The following is a 21608-nucleotide window of genomic DNA, read 5'->3' on the forward strand; positions in this document are numbered from 1 at the left end:
GTCCATCGAATTAAAATTTTGAAATCTAACACTATTGTCCATGACATTAGGAGTATTTATTCAATTAGATCGAAATCCTCGGAGAAATCAACTCCTTAGCTTTTGGGGGTGGGGAGGCAATTTGATTTATGCACAAGAGGGGATTTGGGGCGGGGACGTTTTGGGGGTTTGGGTATGGAGATTTTTAAAGCTTTTATACTTTCCTACTTCTAAGTGGATATAAACTGCCCTGACCTCCAACTCTTGGCAATGTTTGTCTAGGTAAAACCTTTCTTTAAGATGACCTTGTCGAAGTAGCCCTTGTCAAGGGCCTTGTCAAAGAAACAAGATAGCTGTTGACAGTACAACGATGCATGTACAAAATCTGTTTAATGGTCATTGGTGTAAGTAGATTTATATACACAGAAAATAGTTCCATTTTCTCTTCGCCAAGCAATCAAGCAAAACACTAGGACCCACACAACTGGTAGGCTTAGGCCTTGGGTACGATGGCTGCGCCCCAAGACATGACCGCCACCTGGAGGGCCCACGTGAAACTACAGGACAACAACGGAAGAACCTGATGTTTTTAGGCATTAAGGTACAATTTGTGAACAAGCGGACAACAGAGGCAGGAATGAACTACCTTCGTCCCAGAGCCTGAGCTCCTACTATTTCAAGCTTCCAGCAGAGGACTGAGATTATTGTTACTGGGTGAGGTACTTTCAGCAGAGGTGGGAAATGACACCCTAACATGAAGAGTATTAACATCAGCTCATCAGTAACTAGAGGTCAGGGAGCACTAGGCAAGAGGAGAAACAGGACAATGTGTCTCCAGTCTGCTGTGTCCTGCTGTCCCCTCTCCCTACCCTGAACAGGGCCTCATACAAACCCATCAGAATATTTATTCTCAAGATGTAAATGACTGAGTTTAGTTTTTTTCAGAGGCATTTGCATTTTAATAGGTTGAAAGTCTTCTTTTAAAAAAAAAAAACGAGAACCAGCAGAATTCCCAGTAGATGTCAACTGTTGGAGGGGCTATGGTGGAATAAGATAATCATCTCCTTTATCAAATAATTATTCCTTTAAAAAAAACTAGGGCTGGGGCTGGCCCCGGGGCCGAGTGGTAGGCCCAGTGTTTCGTTGGTTCCAGTCCTGGGCGCGGACATGGCGCTGCTCATCAAGCCACGCTGAGGCACATCCCACATGCCACAACTAGAAGGACCCACAATGAAGAATATACAGCTATGTACCGGGGGGCTTTGAGGAGAAAAAGGAAAAAAATAAAATCTTTGGAAAAAAAAAAAAAAACTAGGGCTCTTCTTACTGATACACTCATTTTTTTCCTTATTTTTATTTCTTTTATTTTCCCTTTTTCTCCCCAAAGCACCCCAGTACATAGCTGTATATTTTAGTTGTGGGTCCTTCTAGTTGTGTCATGTGGCCACCCCAGCACGGCCTGATGAGCGGTGCTAGGTCTGCGCCCAGGATCCGAAGTGGCGAAACCCAGGGCCGCCAAAGCAAAGTGTGCAAATCCAACCACTTAGCCATGGGGCAGGCCCTGACTGATACACTCATTTTAATGAAAATGTTTTAAAAGGAGTATGTGAGCCCTCAAAAGTCTGCGTAGTTAAAAACATCTGCATTTCCTGTTTACATATTTCTAATGGGATACTGGTATTTCTAATGACATAGTCTCCTACCTCAAAGCTTCTCAAATAGCTCTGGTGAAAACCTTTTTAAAAAGCTTTCCAGGGCCAGCCCTGGTGGCCTAATGGTTAAGTTCGGCATGCTCTGCTTCAGCTGCCCAGGCTTCGGTTCCTGGACGTGGACCTACAGCGCTTTGTCAGTGGCCATGCTGTGGTGGTGGCTCACATACAAAAAGAGGAAGATTGGCAACAGCTGTTAGCTCAAGGCAAATCTTTGTCAGCAAAAAAAAAAAATTCTCCAATCACTTGAGGCACCAATCCTTGTGTAAATTAAAATAAAAATTTTATGGCAATATCTAAAAGTTAGTCTGTCTGTACTTATCTTGTCACAGACCGTTGACAGCGTGCAAGCTGGCATTGGTCTGTGGACTGCACTTGGGGATCACTGCTCTGCTTCCTGTTTTCTCTCGTAAAAAGTACTTGCCTTTGGCCTAAAGATCTCTGCCCACCATGACCACCACAGTTACATCCAAAAGCTTGACTTACATCTTCCTTCCAACTTTTAAAAGAATATGATCTTTCAATCCACGATAACAAACATTTCAAAGACTTTCTAGTCCCCCATTTTAAACTGAACTTTGACTTGAAATGTGTTTGCACAACCCCCTCATTCCCTTGTCTAGCTCAACCCGGTTCAGTTTTGCTAACTTTATTTGTGGTGAATTTGGCATCAACACCAGAAGCTTGTGTCAAACACTTGGGTAGCACAGAAGTTCAGGTATTTGAGGATTCACAGGAGAAACCCATCTAGAAAAACTACGTAACTGACAAGACACACACTTTCTTAATATAAAGATTATAGGAAAGCTTCAGTTGAATATCTTTTTTTTTTCCCCCCGAAAATATAGGTTGAGAGGGTCTTTTGAGAGAGAAGCAATTCTGGTTTTCTGAAATTTCTTTCATCCACTGGTTAGAAAACAGTGAATTCCTTTTGTTCTTATCCCATTAATCCCAAACTGAAAATGCGTGTGGCTATATATTAAGTAAAGTGTTCATATGTTCCCATTTATAAGGCACAAACCCCACAAATCTCTCAGAGAAAGGTAAAACAAAGATTTGAAGACAATAAAGTACCCTGGTAATAGAGGTTCATCAAACTGGAGTGAAAATGAACCACTTCTCTTTTTGGTCAATTGGGACTTCATACTGACAGGAAAAGTGGCCCCTGTGGAGAAGGCTTCCACGGTGCTTTGATCAATGCAGCCCCCTTCATTGGATCAGTGCGGAAGTCAGTCCTCAGAGCAGGCTGCGTGGCCAGGACACGTCAAGTGCCACCTGCCATAGAAGCTGCTGGACAGTGATGTTCCAAGCAGAGCATTCCACCTACTAGGTGTCCAGTTCACCATTCTTACCCAAAGGAACCTTCAAGGACCAACCCACAGTGAGCACACAAGGTCGCCTGTCCTGGGGTTTGATTATTTTAAGGGTTCTGCTCTAAATTGAGGCACAACTGCCTATCTGAGAGTCCTGAACTAGGGTGGTTACATGAGTCCTGCATGGGGCAGCATCTATTTAAGAGGCTGGACTTTGGATTCCTCTTGAAATAATCAGATCCTTAGTGGGACTCTAAGAACCAATTCAGGGGCCGGCCCGGTGGCGCAGCGGTTAAATTTGCACGTTCCGCTTCTTGGCGGCCCGGGGTTCGCCGGTTCGGATCCCAGGTGCGGACATGGCAACGTTTGCCAAAAGCCATGTATGGAGTGGAGGAAGATGGGCATGGATGTTGGCTCAGGGCCACTCTTCCTCGGCAAACTGAGGAGGATTAGCAGTAGTTAGCTCAAGGCTAATCTCCTAAAAAAAAACAAAAACAAAAAAGAAGAACCAATTCACTCTACCAGGGGCTTTTTGAAGATGGTCAAAATCTGGAGAAGGTTCCCTGGGGCAAGCCCCCGATATCTTGTCCTGTAAGGCAGCCCTAAGAGATCTTAAGCAATCCTGCAGTCCACAGGTATGAAAACAGAAGGGTCCCATGACACCAAACAGTATCCATGCTTGTTGGTTAGGCCTCTTGGCTCTTGGCACTGAACTTTCTAGTACCGTTTACATCAGTATTATATGAGAATAAGCTTCCTGAATGTCCACATGGATCCAAGCATTTCCTGGAAGGATGACTGCTTCCTGGTCCTCTATATTACGATGCAAGGTACGGACGGGAGTGAACAGCTCTTCAGAGAAACAGCCAGGCAGATGTCATCCTGAGAGAAGGGTCAGTGTTAGAACAGGTGAGAGAGAAGGGACCAGAAATCAGGTAAACTGAGTAGTTCCTTACGTCTAAGGGTTTCACTGAATCATCTTGAAGATTCTGACTTCTCCACCCTGGACAATATGAAATCAGGTCCTTGGGTCAATTTATTCAATTACCAAAGAGCAGCATAGTAAGATGGCCATTCCAACAGGGTGTGGACCAGCCACCTGCTTACACTTTAGTCCAATTCAGAATTCTACTAAATTTTCAGGCATGAAGATGGTTCTCTTTAATTCAGTGTTCCATGAATCTTAGCCAAGGTCCCTTCCCTTCCTGTTCCTTATAAGGCTATGACCCAGAGGGACAAGGAATACTCCTTTTATTAACAATGATAGCAACAACAAAACTCTTGAATCCTTTGGCTTTCCAATGCCGTAGTCATAGCATACCCTTGGAAATACGTATTAATTTAAAAGCCAACTCTTAAAAACAAAAAGTCAACACCTGTTGTCGTATCAAGTTTTCCGGAATCACAGTGGGCCACCTCCACACCTTTCCCCACCTCCCAGCCTCAGGAATCTTTCTTCGTCAGTCTGGCTTTGACTTTGTGCCTCAGGAGGGCTGCGGTGGCAGCGCTGCAGGCGGCCAAAAAGAAGAAGGAGAGACAGGCCATGTAGATGGACAAGGCGCTGTGGCGCTGCAGGAAGATCTCCTGCCGCCCCTGGTAGTCCAGGAGGACGGCCTCCAGCTGGGATAGTGTGCAGACAGACAGAAAGGCGTGGAAGATCTGATGTCCATGGCCCACAATGTCACAGGAACCCGGGAAGTACTTCTCAGGGACCGGGCAGGAGAAGAAGTAGGCGCTGACCAGGAAGAAGAGGATCTGGAGCGTGTGGTACCAGGCAGCCTGCTCCTGGCACCCAGCCAGGTGGCACAGGGCCACTCGGTGTGCCACAGGGCTGATGTCTAGGATGAAGGCCAGCCCTGCAGGGACCACTTGACAGATCTTCCTCATGACTGGGTAAGGCCTCCGGTAACGATACTTGGCATAGCAACAGCCAGCGCAAGACAACCAGCCACAGAAGGCAGCCGCTGGCAAGAAGAAAAGCCAGAAGCGCTCGTACCAGGCCTGGTCAGAGCTGTAGAAGAAGTGAACCAAGGCACTGCCGTACTGGTACACGCTCACACCAATATAGTCCACAAAGTAGAAGGTGTAGTGGGAGAGCTCCGACTTGGACTGCAGCAGGTGGGCCAGGAGGCTGAAGGTGAGGTAAGTGATGGAGGACAGGACATAGAGGAGCAGGGGCAGGGCGTGGGGAGAGGCCCACGGCAAGGCCTCAGCCTCGGCAAAGGCCCAGAATCGCAAGAGGACAGCCAGCGCCGCCAGCAAGTGGGTCCAGACATTGACCACCTCGTTGTGTTTCTGAAAGAGGCTGAGGAAGTAGTAGCGCCACTCGTGTCCCGTGGGCCGGTAGCCCGTGCGGATGTAAGGCTCCCGGAAGAGCTGGGGCACATCTGTCTCCAGCACGGTGCACGGCATCTTGGGAAGCCCATCCTCCAGGATCTTGGGCAGACGGCGCAGCTGCTGCCCGCTCACAGACAGGGTGCTCAGGCGCTCCAGGATGGCGGTGGTCATGGCTCCACAGCACGGCCGGACGGGCACGCAACCTACAGGAAGGAAAGTAAAACGGGCAAGAACGCAGTGAGAGAGGGACGGAGCTAAGACAGCGAAGGGACTGTGGGTTTTCTTAATGGAAAGTGGCTTCCTAGTGCATTAGGGGAGTCAGGGAGCTGTAGACAGCTTCTTTGAGCCCCATTTTTTTAATCCCTAGAACAATAGAGTTGGACCAAGATACCTTACTACCCTAACATTCTGAGTTTGTCACTTCTACACACTAGAGTGAGGCAGTCACAGGCTGTAAAATGGGAATGTTAGCCACCCTCTTTTAACGATATCTAGAGGTAAGCAAGGGTACCTTTAAAGGCTGTGGAGTTTTCTAGATATTATTAAAATCTAATCATGAGGCAGGCTCTAATAGTCTGAAATATTTTATCGAAATATGAAACTGATAAATATTGATATTACTAATGATAGCCTACATTTCCTGAGCACCTCATTTTAAATTATCCACTAATTTATTTGGTAACTTGAAAATCTGAGATAAGCAAAGGTAACTTGAACCTCAAAGTAAAGAGAGGCAAATGAGTCATCCATTAGGTTGGTAAAGACCAAGGCACTCCTGGGAAATATTTTAGCTGTTGAACAAAATTAACACATGGCCTAAATTTAACATAAAATCTAATTGCAAAGATTGAGTTTTTTGTTTAGTTTTTGGTTTTTAAATTAGGCTCTGGAAAGTAAGTAGTTTTAGACTTGTCTCTCCTGGGTACCTAAATCCTGGGTACTCAATGAATTTCAGGTCTCAAAAATGCTTAACTTGGGGGCTGGCCCAGTGGCGTAGTGGTTAAGTTCATGAGCTCTGCTTTTGGCGGCCAAGGCTTCGCAGGTTCGGATCCGGGACATGGACCTAGCACTGCTCATCAAGCCATGCTGTGGTGGTGTCCCACATAAAATAGAGGAAGATTGGCACAGATGTTAGCTCGGTGACAAGCTTCCTCAAGCAAAAAGGGGAAGATTGGTAACAGATGTTAGCTCAGGGCCAATCTTCCTCACAAAAAGAAAAGAAAAGAAAAGAAAAAGCTTAACTTACACTTAGAGTTTTTGGATGATAGATGAGCCAGAGAAGCACAGTGATTATTTTATAAAATAGCAGCAAAATTTCATGTGCCTTTACTGAGTAAAGAAATGGATTTTCAGCATCTCTCCAGTTACCTTCTGTACTTCACATTTCCCAAACTCTTTTCCTCAGAAAAGTTCAAAACCTGATGTATCTAAATGGCCCCCTTCCTTCCAAGCCCTTCTGCTAGGAGAGAGGCAGCAAGTGCTTCTCAAGGCACCACTAATTTTAGGGAAGAAAATTTAATCTTCCTGCTCACCCCTCTTAATATTGAAAGAGAAAAATATCTAATCAGGTCTAAAATGTAGGGCATGAAAATTAATAAAATGTAAAAAAAGTTCAGGGAGACCTGGAGTCCAGCCTGGTTTTGGCCACTTACTGGGTAACCTTGGGCAAGTTACAGAACTCTCAAGCTTCAGTTTCTCCATCTGTAAAATGGGAGTAATAATTCCCCCTATCATATAGGTGGTTGTGATGGTTAAATGAGAGAATCTAAAATACGAAATGCTTAGCACTCTGCCTGGCCCAAAACAGGTGCTCAGTCGATGTTAAGTACTAATGTTATTATCATTACTGAGAGCTGGGCTCCGTGTTGGGGAGACAAAGACTGATAAGATAGACTCCGTGCCTTCAAGGAGGTCAGAGTCCACCGGGGCAGACAGACAAGTGGCGAAATCGTGACAAAATGTGGGATTGGTACCGGCTCAACACAACGTGAGGGAAGCCACATTGTAGAAAAGAAACCTTATTGTAACTCCCAATGACCTCTGATTAACTAGCCCAGACATGCTCTGTAGATTTTGTGGTCCCTCCAAGCAGCAATAAGATGCTAACTTTGTTCTTTTGAGTCCTCTAAGAATGCGATGACCCCCAAGGCAGAGAGTCTATGCTGATAGCCATCATCAATGACAATTGAAAGATCAGGGTATAAGCCTTGCTCCATTCTCTGATGCATATCTAATCCAGTAAAACAAAGGACTGTCAGGAACCAGGACCAAATGAAGGTCAGATGGAGGCTCCACTTGGAGACCAGTCATGCATATAATTGGCCTGTAGTCTTTGTTCTGTAAGATGGCTCTTTCAGACAAGAGTCGGCCATCTTCCCTCTGGCTAGCAAGCTGTAATAAAGAAACCCTTTCTCTCCTACTGCCCTGCCTCCTGACAACAGCACGTCTTGCCGGGAGCAGACGACCGGCCTTGGGCAGTTAACAGGATGAGCACTCCCTGGGAGGCGAGCCCTGGTTCACAGGCTGGGTGTCCGCAAACACAACCAAAATAGAAGGTAGGGGAGGGAGGAGTCTACAGGCTTCTCCAAGTGACCCCTGAACCTTGTCTTGAAGGAAAAGTCAGAATTCCCAAGACAAGATGAGGGGGAAAGAGATCTCTAGGCAGCGAGTAAGGTCAAAGAACTGAAGCTGAGATAAGGCCCTGGAGAGCCCTGAGCGCCTGAGGAGCTCTCACTGTGCAGGTCCAAGTAGGACACTGGCACCAGAGACCTGAGCTCCAACCCTGAGCCCCACCATCGACAAGCCGTGGAACTCCAGCATGGGCTTTGTCATCTGGGAAACAGAGCTAATGACAAACAGAAGCTGCCTCACAAGGCTGATGCGAGGACTGTATGATGTAATGCTTGTAGAGTGCTTAACAAAGTGCTGGGTTCCAAGTCCACAAAAACATCGGCCACTATTAGGACCAACACTGGTGCGAGCAACGGGGCTGGTTCACCAGTGGAGGATCTAGTGCCCCCTCTGCAACACGTGCCTACTTCTGTGGTGGCCCCGTAACACTGTATTGGGTCATTTGTTTAGCCAGTACTGACCAGTGTTTCCCTTTTAGGAACGGGCCATGGACTGGTGCTCAATGTAGGAATTAAGAACCCAAGAGAAACTTATTAAGGATTACAGAATCAGTCAGAAAGACAGAAAGAGGGGCTGGCCCGGTGGCCGAGTGGTTGAGTTCGCACCCTCCGCTGCGGCGGCCTGGGGTTTCGCTGGTTCAAATCCTGGGTGCGGACATGGTACCGCTCATGGGGCCATGCTGGGGCGGCCTCCCACATGCCACAACTAGGAGGATCCACAACTAAGAATATACAACTATGTACCGGGGGGCTTTGGGGAGAAAAAGGAAAAAATCAAATCTTTAAAAAAAAAAAAAAAGACAGAAAGAGGGAGAGTGAGAGAAAGAAAAATGGTCCTCAGAATATATAAAGCCATTTAAAAACAAACAAACAGAAAAAGCTCAGCAGTGCTTCTGCTGTCAGCCAGCAGAGGGATCCGGGCGCCTGAGAGTGAAGGGCTGGATGGAGAATCCTCCAACTGATCTGGGGGCAGTTGGTGACCAAGCACAGCAGGAGTAAGGGACAGGGGAGGTGGGAACAGGTGGGGTACACTCGCCCTGGGATCAGGTGGACCCACCGCAGGGCTAGGCCTGGAACATGATGTCTTGTTGCTGTTGGCCGAGAAGCATATAATCTGGGGGAGTGGGGCTTGTCGGTGCATGGGGGAATTAAAGGGCTCTGTTCTTTAGCTACAGGCTTCTGCCAACTCTTGTGAAGCAGAGAGGGAATCAGATGAAAATATCGGTCTGTTTTTGTGGTTGGGAGAAATAGAGGTGAGTCACTGGGGATATGAGCTATAGAAGAAGGAACCCCTAAAGATGCTCCTTGATAGGTCCCACCTGCATTGCCATCTAAGATCAAGGACGTTTCCATCACCTCTGGGCACCCGAATCAACGGAGATACTTCTGCATCCAGAGTTAAATAACACAGGAGCGCACACTTTGTGCTCCTCTTCAGAGCCTCTACAACAGGGTGCCAAGCACAATTGCAGGCTCTTATAAACCAACGGCGCAACTGAATTTCTAAAGACTGAAATCTTGGGTTTTGGTTGTCTGATGATTGGAACTGAGCACAGTTCAGACCTGGGAACCAACTGGCCTCCATCTGTTCCAAGAGAGAAAGGACAGACCATGACACTGCCTTATTGTCAGTTTACAGAAACCTGTCGGCAGAGCTCTGACCTCAAGATTCCTCCAGTCCTCATACTACCAATCGAACCTCAGGGCTTTCTGTGGACAAGTCCTTTGCAGAAAATTATTTCTACTTCTCTCCTGCTTGTGGAAAATAAACTAGGAAGAGCTTTATAGAACTAAGAAGCAGAGAGGTACAAGACCAAAAGGATATTAACTTTAATTTCCGTGGAAAAGGTCCACAGTAAAAAAAATTGACAGACCCATCATTTCACTTGAAAATGAGACCTACTTTTTCAAGGATCTTCAAAATGCAGCCACACCAGTCCCAGAGTCTCCTTATAACTCCATCCTCTGGAGTATGTAGCCGGACACTGACAAAGGAACTTCCATGTTCCAGGGACGTGACCACCATGGCCTCCAACTCAGAGTATGACCCGTCTCCTCCCTCAGCAATGGGAGGGCTGCAAAGACCGAGGTCCTCTCTCTACAGAAGAAAAGGATCTATAATTCCCTTTGGAAGTCCAGGGTCATGAAAAATTCTAAACTAAGAGAGAGAGGGGATTCTTTCTTTCTTTATTGCTTAGCAACTACCTCTTCCCTGCCACAAAATCCCCTTCATCTGAGAGCCGCCACCACAGCCACAGCGACGGTAATGAGTTATAATTCTTTCATCATCACTAATTTCAGAAGCAACTGCCCAATGCGATCCATTTACCCCTAGACAGGCCTTACTTTCACCAAGCCAGAATGGGCAGTGCTTCCAGAAGTAGGCTTCAAAGGGCCAGCTGTAAAGTCTGAGAGCGTGTTTTGGAGGAAACCACATGCTGGCATCATGATGTGGATGTAGACACACACCTTCCAGCCCTCCTGGTGGCAGCTCTGCGTAAGGGCCCCTCCGTCATTCCTGGCCTCTGTCCCCCTGCACTCCTCCATCAGCTGACAAAGACGCATCTTAGAATGATCTCCTTGCACACAGTACACTCCAACTCCTCTGCTGGGACAGCTGAAATGTAAATCTCCCTCATGAATCCTCATGACCTGGATAAGCTCAAGTCTTGATAATTTTGATCAACCAGAGAGTTTTTCAGAGCAAGGATTGTCTGCTCAACAATATTCCAGGCCACAAAGGCCACAGAGGAAGAATAAAATAAGACTCCTTACCTCAAACAGCTTATGAGAAGAGTCAAACTTCATGAATCAACAGCCAACATCAGCAGACTGCATGGAATCAAGTGTCAAGTAGAGTGAAATACAAACAGGTCTCTAGAGAGCAGAGCTCACTCAGGGCACGCTGGGGCAGCCGTGGGGGAAACAGGACTTGTGCTGGGCCTGGAAGGCTGGACGGGACTTAGACAAATGAAGGGGTGAGGAGCGGGGCGTTCCAGGAAAGGGTTGAAAAGTGAGCGTATGAATGGCGTGGCTTCTTTGTGGGCCCCTGAGAAGAGGTGCTGTTGGGGAGGAATGAGGAAGCGAGTGGGGTAGGTGCCTGCAGCATTAGATAAGGAGTTTAGATGTGATGCTGCAGAGGGAGGATGGGAGTCATTTCTCATCCCTGAAGCTTTAGCTTGTTCAATCCTTTCTGTCACCTGAGCCCCAGGGGATTCACACAGCTGACCAATGCCTCCTCTATTGGCTTAAGTGACACTACCCTCTCCGGTCTAGCCTGTTTTCTTCTCCCACCATCCCTGTCAACTGTGGTCTTCCTGGGGAGCCATCTGCCTCCTTTTCTGCATCCATGGTACCTCTCACACGGGTACTTCTCCCATGCCCCTGGCTTCAGCTAGCACCTGTATTCCCAAACATTTGCCTCCAGCCAGATCTTTCCTGAGGTTTGGATTCAAATATCCGACGGCTCTGGATTTGTCCAACTGAGTATCGCACGGGCACTTCAAACTCAACGTCTTTACACTTCTCCTCCGGCCCAGCCCCCTTGATCCGGCTACATCTACTCAGTCATCTAGGCCTGCTGATTTTATCTCCACGTTTCCGAATCCATTCGTCCTTTACATTTCTACTGCTCTCCCTTAATCCAGGCCTTCAAAATGAACTTATGTGGATGATGAAAACGGCAGACTCATAACGGAGCTTTCTTGCTCAAGCAATGGTTCCCCTGCCTCATGTCCCCAGACCCTCACTTCATTCTCCAAACCACATCCAGGTGACAGTTTAAAAATGGAAATCTGGGGCAGGCCCAGTGGTGGAATGGTTAAGTTTGCACGTTCCCACTCCGGCAGCCCGGGGCTCACCGGTTCGGATCCCGGGTGCGGACATTGCACCACTTGGCACACCAGGCTGTGGTAGGCATCCCACAAATAAAGTAGAGGAAGATGGGCACGGATGTTAGCTCAGGACCAGTCTTCCTCAGCAAAAAGAAGAGGATTGGCAGCAGGTGTTAGCTCAGGGCTAATCTTCCTCAAAAAAAGAAAAAAAATATGGAAATCTGATCACCACTCCCCTCCACAAATCCCTCGGTAGCTCAACGTTATTTACAACACAAACTCTAAACCCTTAACCTGCAAACAGGCCCTTCTGTCGACCTCTTTCCTACTCCACCCTCCTCACCCAGAGAGGGCCCCTGCCTCCAGGCAGCTTCGATGGCCTAGATTACAATACTGGGAGTTTTTCAAAAGTGCCACACTATCTCCAGTGACAACCTCGGCACCCTCGGCCCTGCAACCCCAGGTCATCAACATTCTGCCCGGGAGCCAGCTCTGCCAGGCGAGGCACGTTTCCCTACGCCAAGGCCAGGATTAGGGCTCTCCCCAGCACCCGGCTGCCTGGCCTGCCCCCAGCACACTTCTCTCCTGACGCCCCATCACTGGCTCCTCTGCTCACTTCCCCAGTCGCTCCTTGAGGGGCCAGGACTGTGCAGTGTGCAAGTTCCCAGGTCAAAAACAGCATGCAGCCTATAAAATAATTATACACCTAATAATTATTTACTGAATGAACAGTTCTTCAGGCCCAGACATATGGCATCAATTTCCTTCTGTTTGGCGAAGTTGAGGGAAAAAAGAAATAATGGTTTGGGAGTTGGGAGCTCTGGCTGTTTTTATTCGCTCTACTCAATTAGCTGTCCAGCCAAGCCCAAGACATTCAACTCCTCAGTGTCATTTTCCTCATGAAAAAGGCGGTGGGGGGGGGGGGGGGACGGGTAGGAGGAGGTGATGTCTCTCCATCTCTTAGGAAAATAAGAGAATAAATAATAACAAAACGGGCAGCAGTTGGAAAATACTTTGAAGAGGCAAAACATGCACATTGCAGTACTAGTAACATCTGAACTAAACCCACAGAAGGATTACAACTTAGTCATCTATGTTTCCTGCCTTATAATTGATTTTAGTGCAATCTTTGAAAACTGAAAAGGAATTTATCATTTTTGGTTACATTTCTGGGACTCATAATACTTCACCCAACTGCTTTGTAGAGAATTTTAATTAGACTCATTATAATGGAACTAGAATTAAAAGTTCTATTTTAATATGAACTATTATTTAACTCCTCTATTTTAATAACCTGGGTATGATATCTGCACCATGAATTCATGAATTCAGTTAATGTTTATAAGAAAGTGTTTTAAAATGTTACATCATGCTTTGGACTATTTGGGAGTCTAATCTTAACATTTTATCTCAGATGCTCCTTTAAAACTATTTTCTCAGACAATTACTCTGAGAAAAAAATGGAAAGAGAAAAGCAGGGTAAAAATCTATGTTCACGGCAATAATTTGATACTTTAGCCAAAAATTGTGTATTTAGATTTTCTTTTTAAAAAGAAATCACAACTAAAGTATGCATTTTTAAGGTTGGCTTTATTTACCTAGTTTTGACTGATGAAAACTACCCAGCGTGCATTTCCTTTTCAGTAACGTTAAATAAAACAATGAAATGACCTGTTTCTGGTGACTCTTGTGGTCCCATGAACACAGTAAAAACATGTGTCAGATGCCCATAAATAACCCTTTAACGTTCAGAGAGGAGCCGTGTGGACGAGCAGAGCAGCATCTGGGTGCGTCTCCAGTCTCCCAGGAGCAGATTTAGTCATGTACAGCAGGTATGCTCCCTGCCCTCATGGCCCCTCGCACCCTCCTCACCTGCTGGGTTCCCACTCAGTGGGAGCACTGTGCTGCTGCTGCGGCCACTGTTCTACTTTGAGTCCTCATTATCTCCCACAGGAATCTCTGTATGATATAGGAGGCCATTCCTTTGGTCTCCACCTGTGTGTTTCCGTGACTGTCCCCAACCATCCCCACCCTTGCCACTTTTCTTTTTTTTTGAGGAAGATTAGCCCTCAGCTAACATCTGCTGCCGATCCTCTTTTTGCTGAGGAAGACTGGCCTTGAGCTATCATCCATGCCCATCTTCCTCTACTTTATATGTGGGACGGCTACCACAGCATGGCTTGCCAAGCGGTGCCATGTCTGCACGTGGGGTCCGAACCAGCAAACTCTGGGCCTCCGAAGCGGAACACTCGAATTTAACCGCTGCACCACCAGGCCAGGCCCCCCAACCCTTGCCACTTTTATTTGGTGTCCCAGGAATTCTGCCATCCTCTCAGCCCATTGTGCTTGTGCACATGCCCACACCACTGATGCCCACTGGCCAACTCCTATTCATCCTTCATGTCCTAGTCCAAATTTCCTCCCTGAAGCCTTCCCCCCAGATTCTCCTTTGCACTAGCCTACCACTGCACTAGCCCTCCATTATCGCACTCTCCTTACTGTATAGCTACGATGTCCTGGTTTACATTCTATGCCTCTCTGCCCAATAAACTGTAAGATCCTTTATCACCTATCACTGTGCCTGGCTCATAGCAGATGTTCCAATAACTTGTTGAATAAATAAGTGAGTGAAATGAAAATGTCAGAATAACAGAGATAACAAACACTTATATAGTGTTTATCATATGTCCGACAGTGTTCTAGGTACTTTGCAAATACTAACTCATTTAAACTTCCCAACACCTCCCAGGCATTAGTACTATTATCATCCTTCTCATTTTACAGGTGAGGGAACACAAGCACAAGAGATTAAGTGACTTGCCCAAGGCTACACAGTAAATTACAGAGCCAGGAGGTAACCGAAGCAGTTGGCCCTGGAGCCTGATCAGCTAACCATTATGCCCTCAAAGACTGCACTCTAAGACTAAACTCAAATACCTTTCGATGATATGCAACTTCAGATATGCTGCTGCACCGCTGCTCTGCTTCATTAGCAAAGGTAATTTGCAGTTGGCCTTACAAAAGCAATCAGGGCTACAAAGGTTCCCAGCTCTTCGCCAGACTTTATCTGTCAATCACATTCCAGGACTCTCCGAGAGAAGAAAACTGCCACAAGATCTGAGTGGGATCTATCAGACAACCCAAGTGGGTCTAACCCAGATCATAAACCCCACGGGCCTCTTTCATCTTAAAGAGCCATGTGAATCGTTGTGGCCGGCTTTGCAGAACTGTGCATTCCAATCACAAACCTACAGCCTGAGGTCGTTTCCTAGGCTGTTGGAGGAAAGCACACTGACACTGGGAATAGTCACTGAATTCTGCTACACTTGTAGCATGCTACCCAGAAAGCCTTTCGCTGATTAACAAAGGAGAGAATTAAATAAAAGCTCCATATTTGGGAAACGGACACAGTTTGGTAGTGATCACATTTTATCTAGAGGCCAAACAGAAGCACTCCAGAGCAATGGTGTTTCCTGGTCTCTCACAAGGACTCTACTTGAACGGACCACAAACTTGGCAAAGCTGATTCCCCGGAAAAGCACTGGACCAGGAATTAGAATTAGTCCTGACTTCTAGTTTCAGCTCTACCACTCATTACAGGACTTTCGGCAAATCACTCAACCTCTCCATGCCTCGGGGTCTGTGTCCATAAAATGGGGGTGTAATCTCCCCAAGCTGTAACACCGTGAAATTCTCTAATTCCTCTGGGCTGTGTTTGCTTTGTAAGGACGGTCAGGCAGTGTGCTGAAATCACCAACAGACAGATCCTGTGACATCACCTCGTGTCACTGTGTGAGCAGCTCACACAGATGGCAGGAAGGTGGCCTGCTGGTTGTTGGACAGAGAACAAAAGAACAGCAATTTCCATCAAAGAGGGCAAAAGAAATGCTTCCAGAATCCACGGAAGCCCAGCCTCACACATCACTGCAGAACCACAAATGGCTGAGAAGGAACAGCAACCAAAATGCCAACTTAATGTCTAGTTATAAGGACCAGAACCATGCTTTGAGCAGCCTTGGGTCTAACCAGAGACAGAAGTGGAGTTGCAAACAGCCTCAGATGGCTCCAGGATCTCCACAGTCATCCATTAAGCGAGAGGCCACTGGACCCACACCGATCTTTGTAGCCACATCGGCCAAGGATCTTATCACTGTTTATAAAATCATATTTCAAGGAGTGGCACTACCAGCAGAAGCCTATTATTAGCAGCAATAATTTTAACATGGATTCAGATTTACCAGCAGTCAACACATATCCTCCCTATATTTAAGAAAACCTAACACACATAAATAGCATCTTGATATCCAGAAATAGGAGATCTGACATAATAAATTATGATAAATCTATACAGTGGAATACCATGCACCTATTAAAATAATTATATAGATATATTTACACTTATTGTTAAAGATGCACATGAAATATGTGTGGACTCCATTGTTTTTTCACTGTAGCTGCCCGGCACTTAGAGCAGTGACTGACTAGCACACAGTAGATGCTCTTCAAAGATTTATTGAACGAATAAATGAATGAAAGACACCATTACAAGGAAGAAGCAAGTTAAAAGTATGCATCCCCTTTTAGTAAATATATACATATGGCACAGAAAAACCATGGAATTCCATATAGTCAAAACATTACCACAGATATTGCTAAGTGGTGGGACTATAGGGGAATTTTACTTTTCTTCTAGGTAGATACTATCATTATAGCACTTTTCAACAATGAACATTTACTACTTTTGTAACTTAAAAAGTGAAGTTATTGCTATTCTACAAAGGAATGTTTGACATAAACATGTAAAAATTGGTAAAACATGATTAATTAGTACAATGGATATTAAGACACCCTCCCCCACAAAAAATACTTATAAAGGTATACATATTTGCATTATTCTGTGGATTTTGAGCTCAACTAGTTAGCCGACCATATTAATAAAATTATTAGTAGGAGTTACCTAGCTGTATTTGCCATAATGTAAGCAAACAGTCATGGCGGGGGGCAGCGAAGGGGAGAAAATTACATGACATCTACGGTTAAGGCAGTTGTCACATTCTCTTAGCTTGGAAAAGCCAGTCTACACAATACTGTCAAGACTTTCCCCACAGCACACAAGCCCAAATGGCCTTAATAAATCAGTCAACCCCTGACCATATGGGTACCTGGCGTGGCTGAACCCTGACTATAAAACAGGTGAGGTACACCTCTGTGCCACAGACGTGCCAGGAGCACATGCCACCTTCCGGGCTCAGTGACCTCTCTACCTCTGAATCTTTTCCTCTGCAGCTCCCCATAATATCGACAGAAGGAGACAGGAAAGACAATCTTAATTTGCTGCTGTGCCCCAGGGAAGATAAGCAGAGCATACTTCTCCGAATGCTTTCTTCTCTTCCTCCAGCTGGAGCTCTCTAGCTGAGATTCCTGAATTTTCTTTATTGTTACTTCCTATACCTCCCACACCTCAACTCGAGCAGGACTATTTTCAAAATGCATCATTGCAGACACAGCATGCACCTTCCACGTGCAATAAATAGCATCTGTGTTTAATTCTAGTGGGAGAATTCGGAGGAGCTGGGGACAGTTTAGAACACACTGGTCAATCAACGGGGTTGGGAGGTGTGATGACCATTTTTCTTCGGAGACTTCTTGTTTGGGTAAAGGTAAGCTCTGCTGTCTGGAATGCCTGTTAACTAAAGCCCAGAGACAGGAGTCTCCCAGAACTTTCCCTAAGAGTGTAACCACTGGCTTCATCAGCCGCGGTTTGGCTTCAGTTACGCAGCCTCCCAGCTTCATTTAGCCCTCTCGCCTGCAGGAAGCTCCATCACCCATCTGCAAACCTGCCGGGACCGGGCCAGCCCAGGTGAAGCCTGAGGAGAGCTGCAGATTTCCACTGGCAGGAGATCACTCTTGCAATTGTACTTTGCATAGCAGAAGAATCTGATAACAAATGAAGCCTGGGCTGGAGCACTATGCGAGGAATGCAGTTTCCCTAGCTATTAACTTAACCCTTTTGCTGCTAAGGCAGTACACTCTCCTGCCGGTCCCAAGACCCAGACTTTTTATTTGCTACCAAGAATCAAGCAAGTCACTTCATTCTCAGTTTCTCTTTAGATATCCTCCAGGCCTTAGTTCACCTCCACATCAGAGAAGGAAGCCTTCTCTGGGCCATCTTGATTTCTTTTCTCCCTGAAGGTTTATCTACCTATTCCACACATTTGGTGAGCAGAACGTCCGGACTTGTACGCTACTTCACTGTTGTGAGTGTAGGGCCTTGTCTCTCCTATGTATTGGGTTGCAAGCTCCTTGAGAGGGAGCACTGACTCACCCATCCTTTATTTCTCCCATCAGCAACTGCCAGAGTAAAGGAGCCCCAGAATGCATCAATCGACAATTGTTCAAAGACAGTGAAATAAGACTCTCCTTTGGTCCTCTTTACTTCTAAAGGTAAAACTGGGGAGATCTTAGATAATGAAAATGTGAGCTATTTTTCAAGAAGGAAACAACATTTGAGTTGGATGTTTTTTATCTGTGGGTGGTTCATCTACGTGATAGGTGTCCATAACGGTATTTAAATTGTTAACTGGATTTTCAATCACCAGCTCACTTTGCTCCATCTTCTGTTACCATCTGTACTTTTGTGCACAAGAAGCCCTAACAAAGATGCAGGAAATAGAGAGGTCAGGCAGAAGAAAAATAAAGTGAAATAACATTGGAGCTGGAATTAGGAGACCTAGTTTTTGATTCCTGTTGCATAGGAGAAGGCAGAACAGACTGTCCTGGTTCCCTGAACGAGCCACACATTTCACGTCGCCAATGTTCATTGTACCCCTCCATGCCTGCAAAACCTGCTTCTCTCTCGCATTTGGGCTCAGATATAACCTCCTCTGTGAAGTGTAGCAACAGCCTCAAGCAGATTCATCATGTCCTGTTATACGCTCTTAGCATTATGTTGTAACTGGTCGTACATGCACCTTTTTTTACATTAAATTGTGAAACTCATTGAGTTGCACGAGGAAATTACTCAAGACATTTTCAAAAGCATTTTAGTTTATGTTACTTGATTGTGAGAATAACTGAGGCATAGAGACTTTCAGTGACCTATTCAAAGCCCTAAACCAAATCAGCCCTAAGGTATGGGCAGACCCCACTGCTTCTGACTTTTGTGCCCCAAGAGCTCAGCTGCCTGTGTCTCAAAAAAAGCAAGTCCATCAAACATGAGTGGAAAAGGAAGAGCTAGATCAGAAGTGAGTGCCTGGCTACCTCTGAGCTGATGATGGACCAGGAATCCTGGCTCACAGTCACATCCTGGGTGTGTTTCCAGAGCCTCACTCCCAGGACATTCCACGAGGGCTCTCCCGAGGGTACCCCTGAAGACTCCTCTCCACTTCCCAGCGTGGTTGCTTCTACAACTTGAAGTCGTAATCATAATCAGTAGCTGATTTGGTTAAAAACCATTAGTTATTCCATAGAGGAGCTTCATTTGAAAAGTTAATCTACTCAGTTCAGATCACTAACTGTGAACGGCCACACAGCTCCAGCTTTCACCTCCGTATAGTACAACTACCCACCTGCCTAGCCTGCAAGTCCTACAAGGGAGTGATTACTCATCACTCAGGATTATTTTAGCTCCAAGATCTCAGACTTGAGCTTCCTCCTTCCTGATCACAACATTCCTGACCTCCACATGTTCTATTTCCTCACAAGTGCTAACATACTCTGGGCTCCAGTCCCCCAACCTTTCTCCTCTCTTAGTCTACCTGCCTCATCTGGCCCCACTGCCAACCCAACACAAACCAGCCCCAGTCCAGCCACTTCATCTCTACCCTGGCCAGGCCTCCTCACCCTCCACCCCTCCACTGGGTCGGCCTGCACAGCCCCACCTCGATCACACCTAATTTCTCTTTTTTCCTCACCAGGTACTATGTACTGCTATGGAAAACCATAAAACATCATGAAACCATTATGAATTCATGGCTTTTAATCCTCAACCCAGACTTTACTAGATCCATCTGGATGTCCCAGCAGTGCCTGAAGCATTGTGTATATAAACCAGACTTCTCCTGCTGTACCAAGTTGTTACTGGTATCATCAATCTCTCAGTCATCAAGCCTTGAAATCAAAGTGAAATTTCTCCTCCTCTTCCTGCTTCCCTCAAAGCCCAAGCATCAAATCTTTTTTTTCTTAAACAGCAGGATATCCAAAATCTAGTCCTTCCTTTCACCTCCCCTGCAGGCTCACATACTGTCCAAGACAACCTCCTAACTGACCTTGCATCCTCCGATCTCCAGCTCCAGTTCCATCTTATTTGATTTGGCTAAAGTTCAGCTCTGAAGATGACAGGCCTCAAAGCCACCAGGAGCCCTCTCCTCTCTGCCAACTAAAGCCCACACTCCTGAGGCTGGCAGGCACAGCCTCCCATGTCCTGGTCCTAATCTGCATCTTCAAGCATCACCCACTGCCTGCTTTCGTGCAGAAGAAAACAGTGAATAGAACAGAATATGTCAGGGTGTGCCCCACATCTTAGGCAGAAGAAACGACATGAAACTCCTGGTTCCTAAAATAAAAGACATTTCTTACCAAGGGTCATGTTAAAGCTTGATGACCACTGATCTACATCATTCGCTATTCTTAAACATGCCATGTGACTTTCTCTTTCATTTTGAAATTACGAAATATTTCAAGTATATAGAAAAGTATAGAGAATAATAGAACAAACAATTGTTTGTCAAAACTCTTGACATGTCAGATTTACTTTAGATTTAAGCATCTCTATGTATATATATAAGGTGTGTATGTGTGCATATATGAGTGTATGCCTGTCTGTCTATAAAATAGATGCAACTGCGACCAAGCCTTCTGTCTCCATCCATTTCCTTCCCTCCCCACCAGCAGCAGTCATACACTGAATTTGGTGTTTTCTATTCCCACTAATGTTTTCACGTGAAAACATTATGACACTATAAAATTATATAACTACATGGAATAATATAATAAAAACATCATGAAACTAAATATCCATAAACAGTATATATTTTTTGTTTATTTTTAACCATTAGATAAATTTTGTACCTAACATTCTGCAGCCTTCTTTGTTTCATTTAAGATACGGGTTGTGTTTTTTCCACACTAATTGTGACGTGATGCTCTAGTTGATTCATTTTTTTCTGAATATTTTTCCAAATACCACAATTTATTTATTCCTCCTCCTGTGGATGGACACGCAGGTTGTTCCAGGTTAATTGCTTTGACAAACAGGGCTGCCGGGTAGTTTGTACATGTCTTCTTGGGTATATGCCAGGAAGGGGATTCCTCTTCAGGTCTTTGTCCAGGCTGTTCCCTTTACCTGGAATGGGCCCCTCCCGATCTCTACCTCGGAAAACTTTATCCATCCCTGCAGTCACCTCTCAGATGCTGGTTCTTCCAGGCATTCCAATTTACCCAGTCAAAGAAATATCCTCTGTCAGTTCTCCTGCCACCTTCAGTTTGCTTTACTTAATGACACCATCACATATAACTCTGTGCTGTAGTTGTTTGGGTCCTTTTCTTATATCCCTAGTAGGCTCTAAGTTTCTTATAGGCAAGTACTGGGTCACATGGCATTAAATTTCCTCTCCTCCCCACTTAGAGCCTAGCACATGTATTTGCCCAGTGGACCCTCAGTGAATCCAGTGATCTTTCCTTCTTTGCTGCTCACTACTGCTCTCACCATCTAACGACATATATCTACACCTAATGGCTGTACATTCCCATGCATTATCACTTCACCATGGGGGTAAAGAGAAGCCTGTCTATCACTGGCACTGTATG

The 21608-nt window shown here is 45.7% G+C and overlaps 1 protein-coding gene across 3 annotated transcripts in view; it reads right to left on the minus strand.

Annotated features, from left to right (window-relative positions):
* Positions 1-345: 345 nt before the first annotated feature.
* PAQR8 (progestin and adipoQ receptor family member 8) overlaps positions 346-21608 on the minus strand; it is a 40460-nt gene continuing 19197 nt past the window's right edge. For 2 of the 3 annotated variants that reach the window (XM_044776847.2, XM_070514773.1), the window contains exon 2: positions 346-5541. In XM_044776847.2, coding sequence (XP_044632782.1) covers positions 4445-5509 — 1065 coding nt within the window. In that variant the 5' untranslated portion in view covers positions 5510-5541 and the 3' untranslated portion in view covers positions 346-4444. Of the gene's footprint in view, positions 5542-9871; positions 12609-21608 lie in introns of those variants that run through there. The other variant, XM_070514774.1, reaches the window with a different exon arrangement.

Source organism: Equus asinus, chromosome 8, assembly GCF_041296235.1.
Source record: "Equus asinus isolate D_3611 breed Donkey chromosome 8, EquAss-T2T_v2, whole genome shotgun sequence".
NCBI lineage: Eukaryota > Metazoa > Chordata > Mammalia > Perissodactyla > Equidae > Equus > Equus asinus.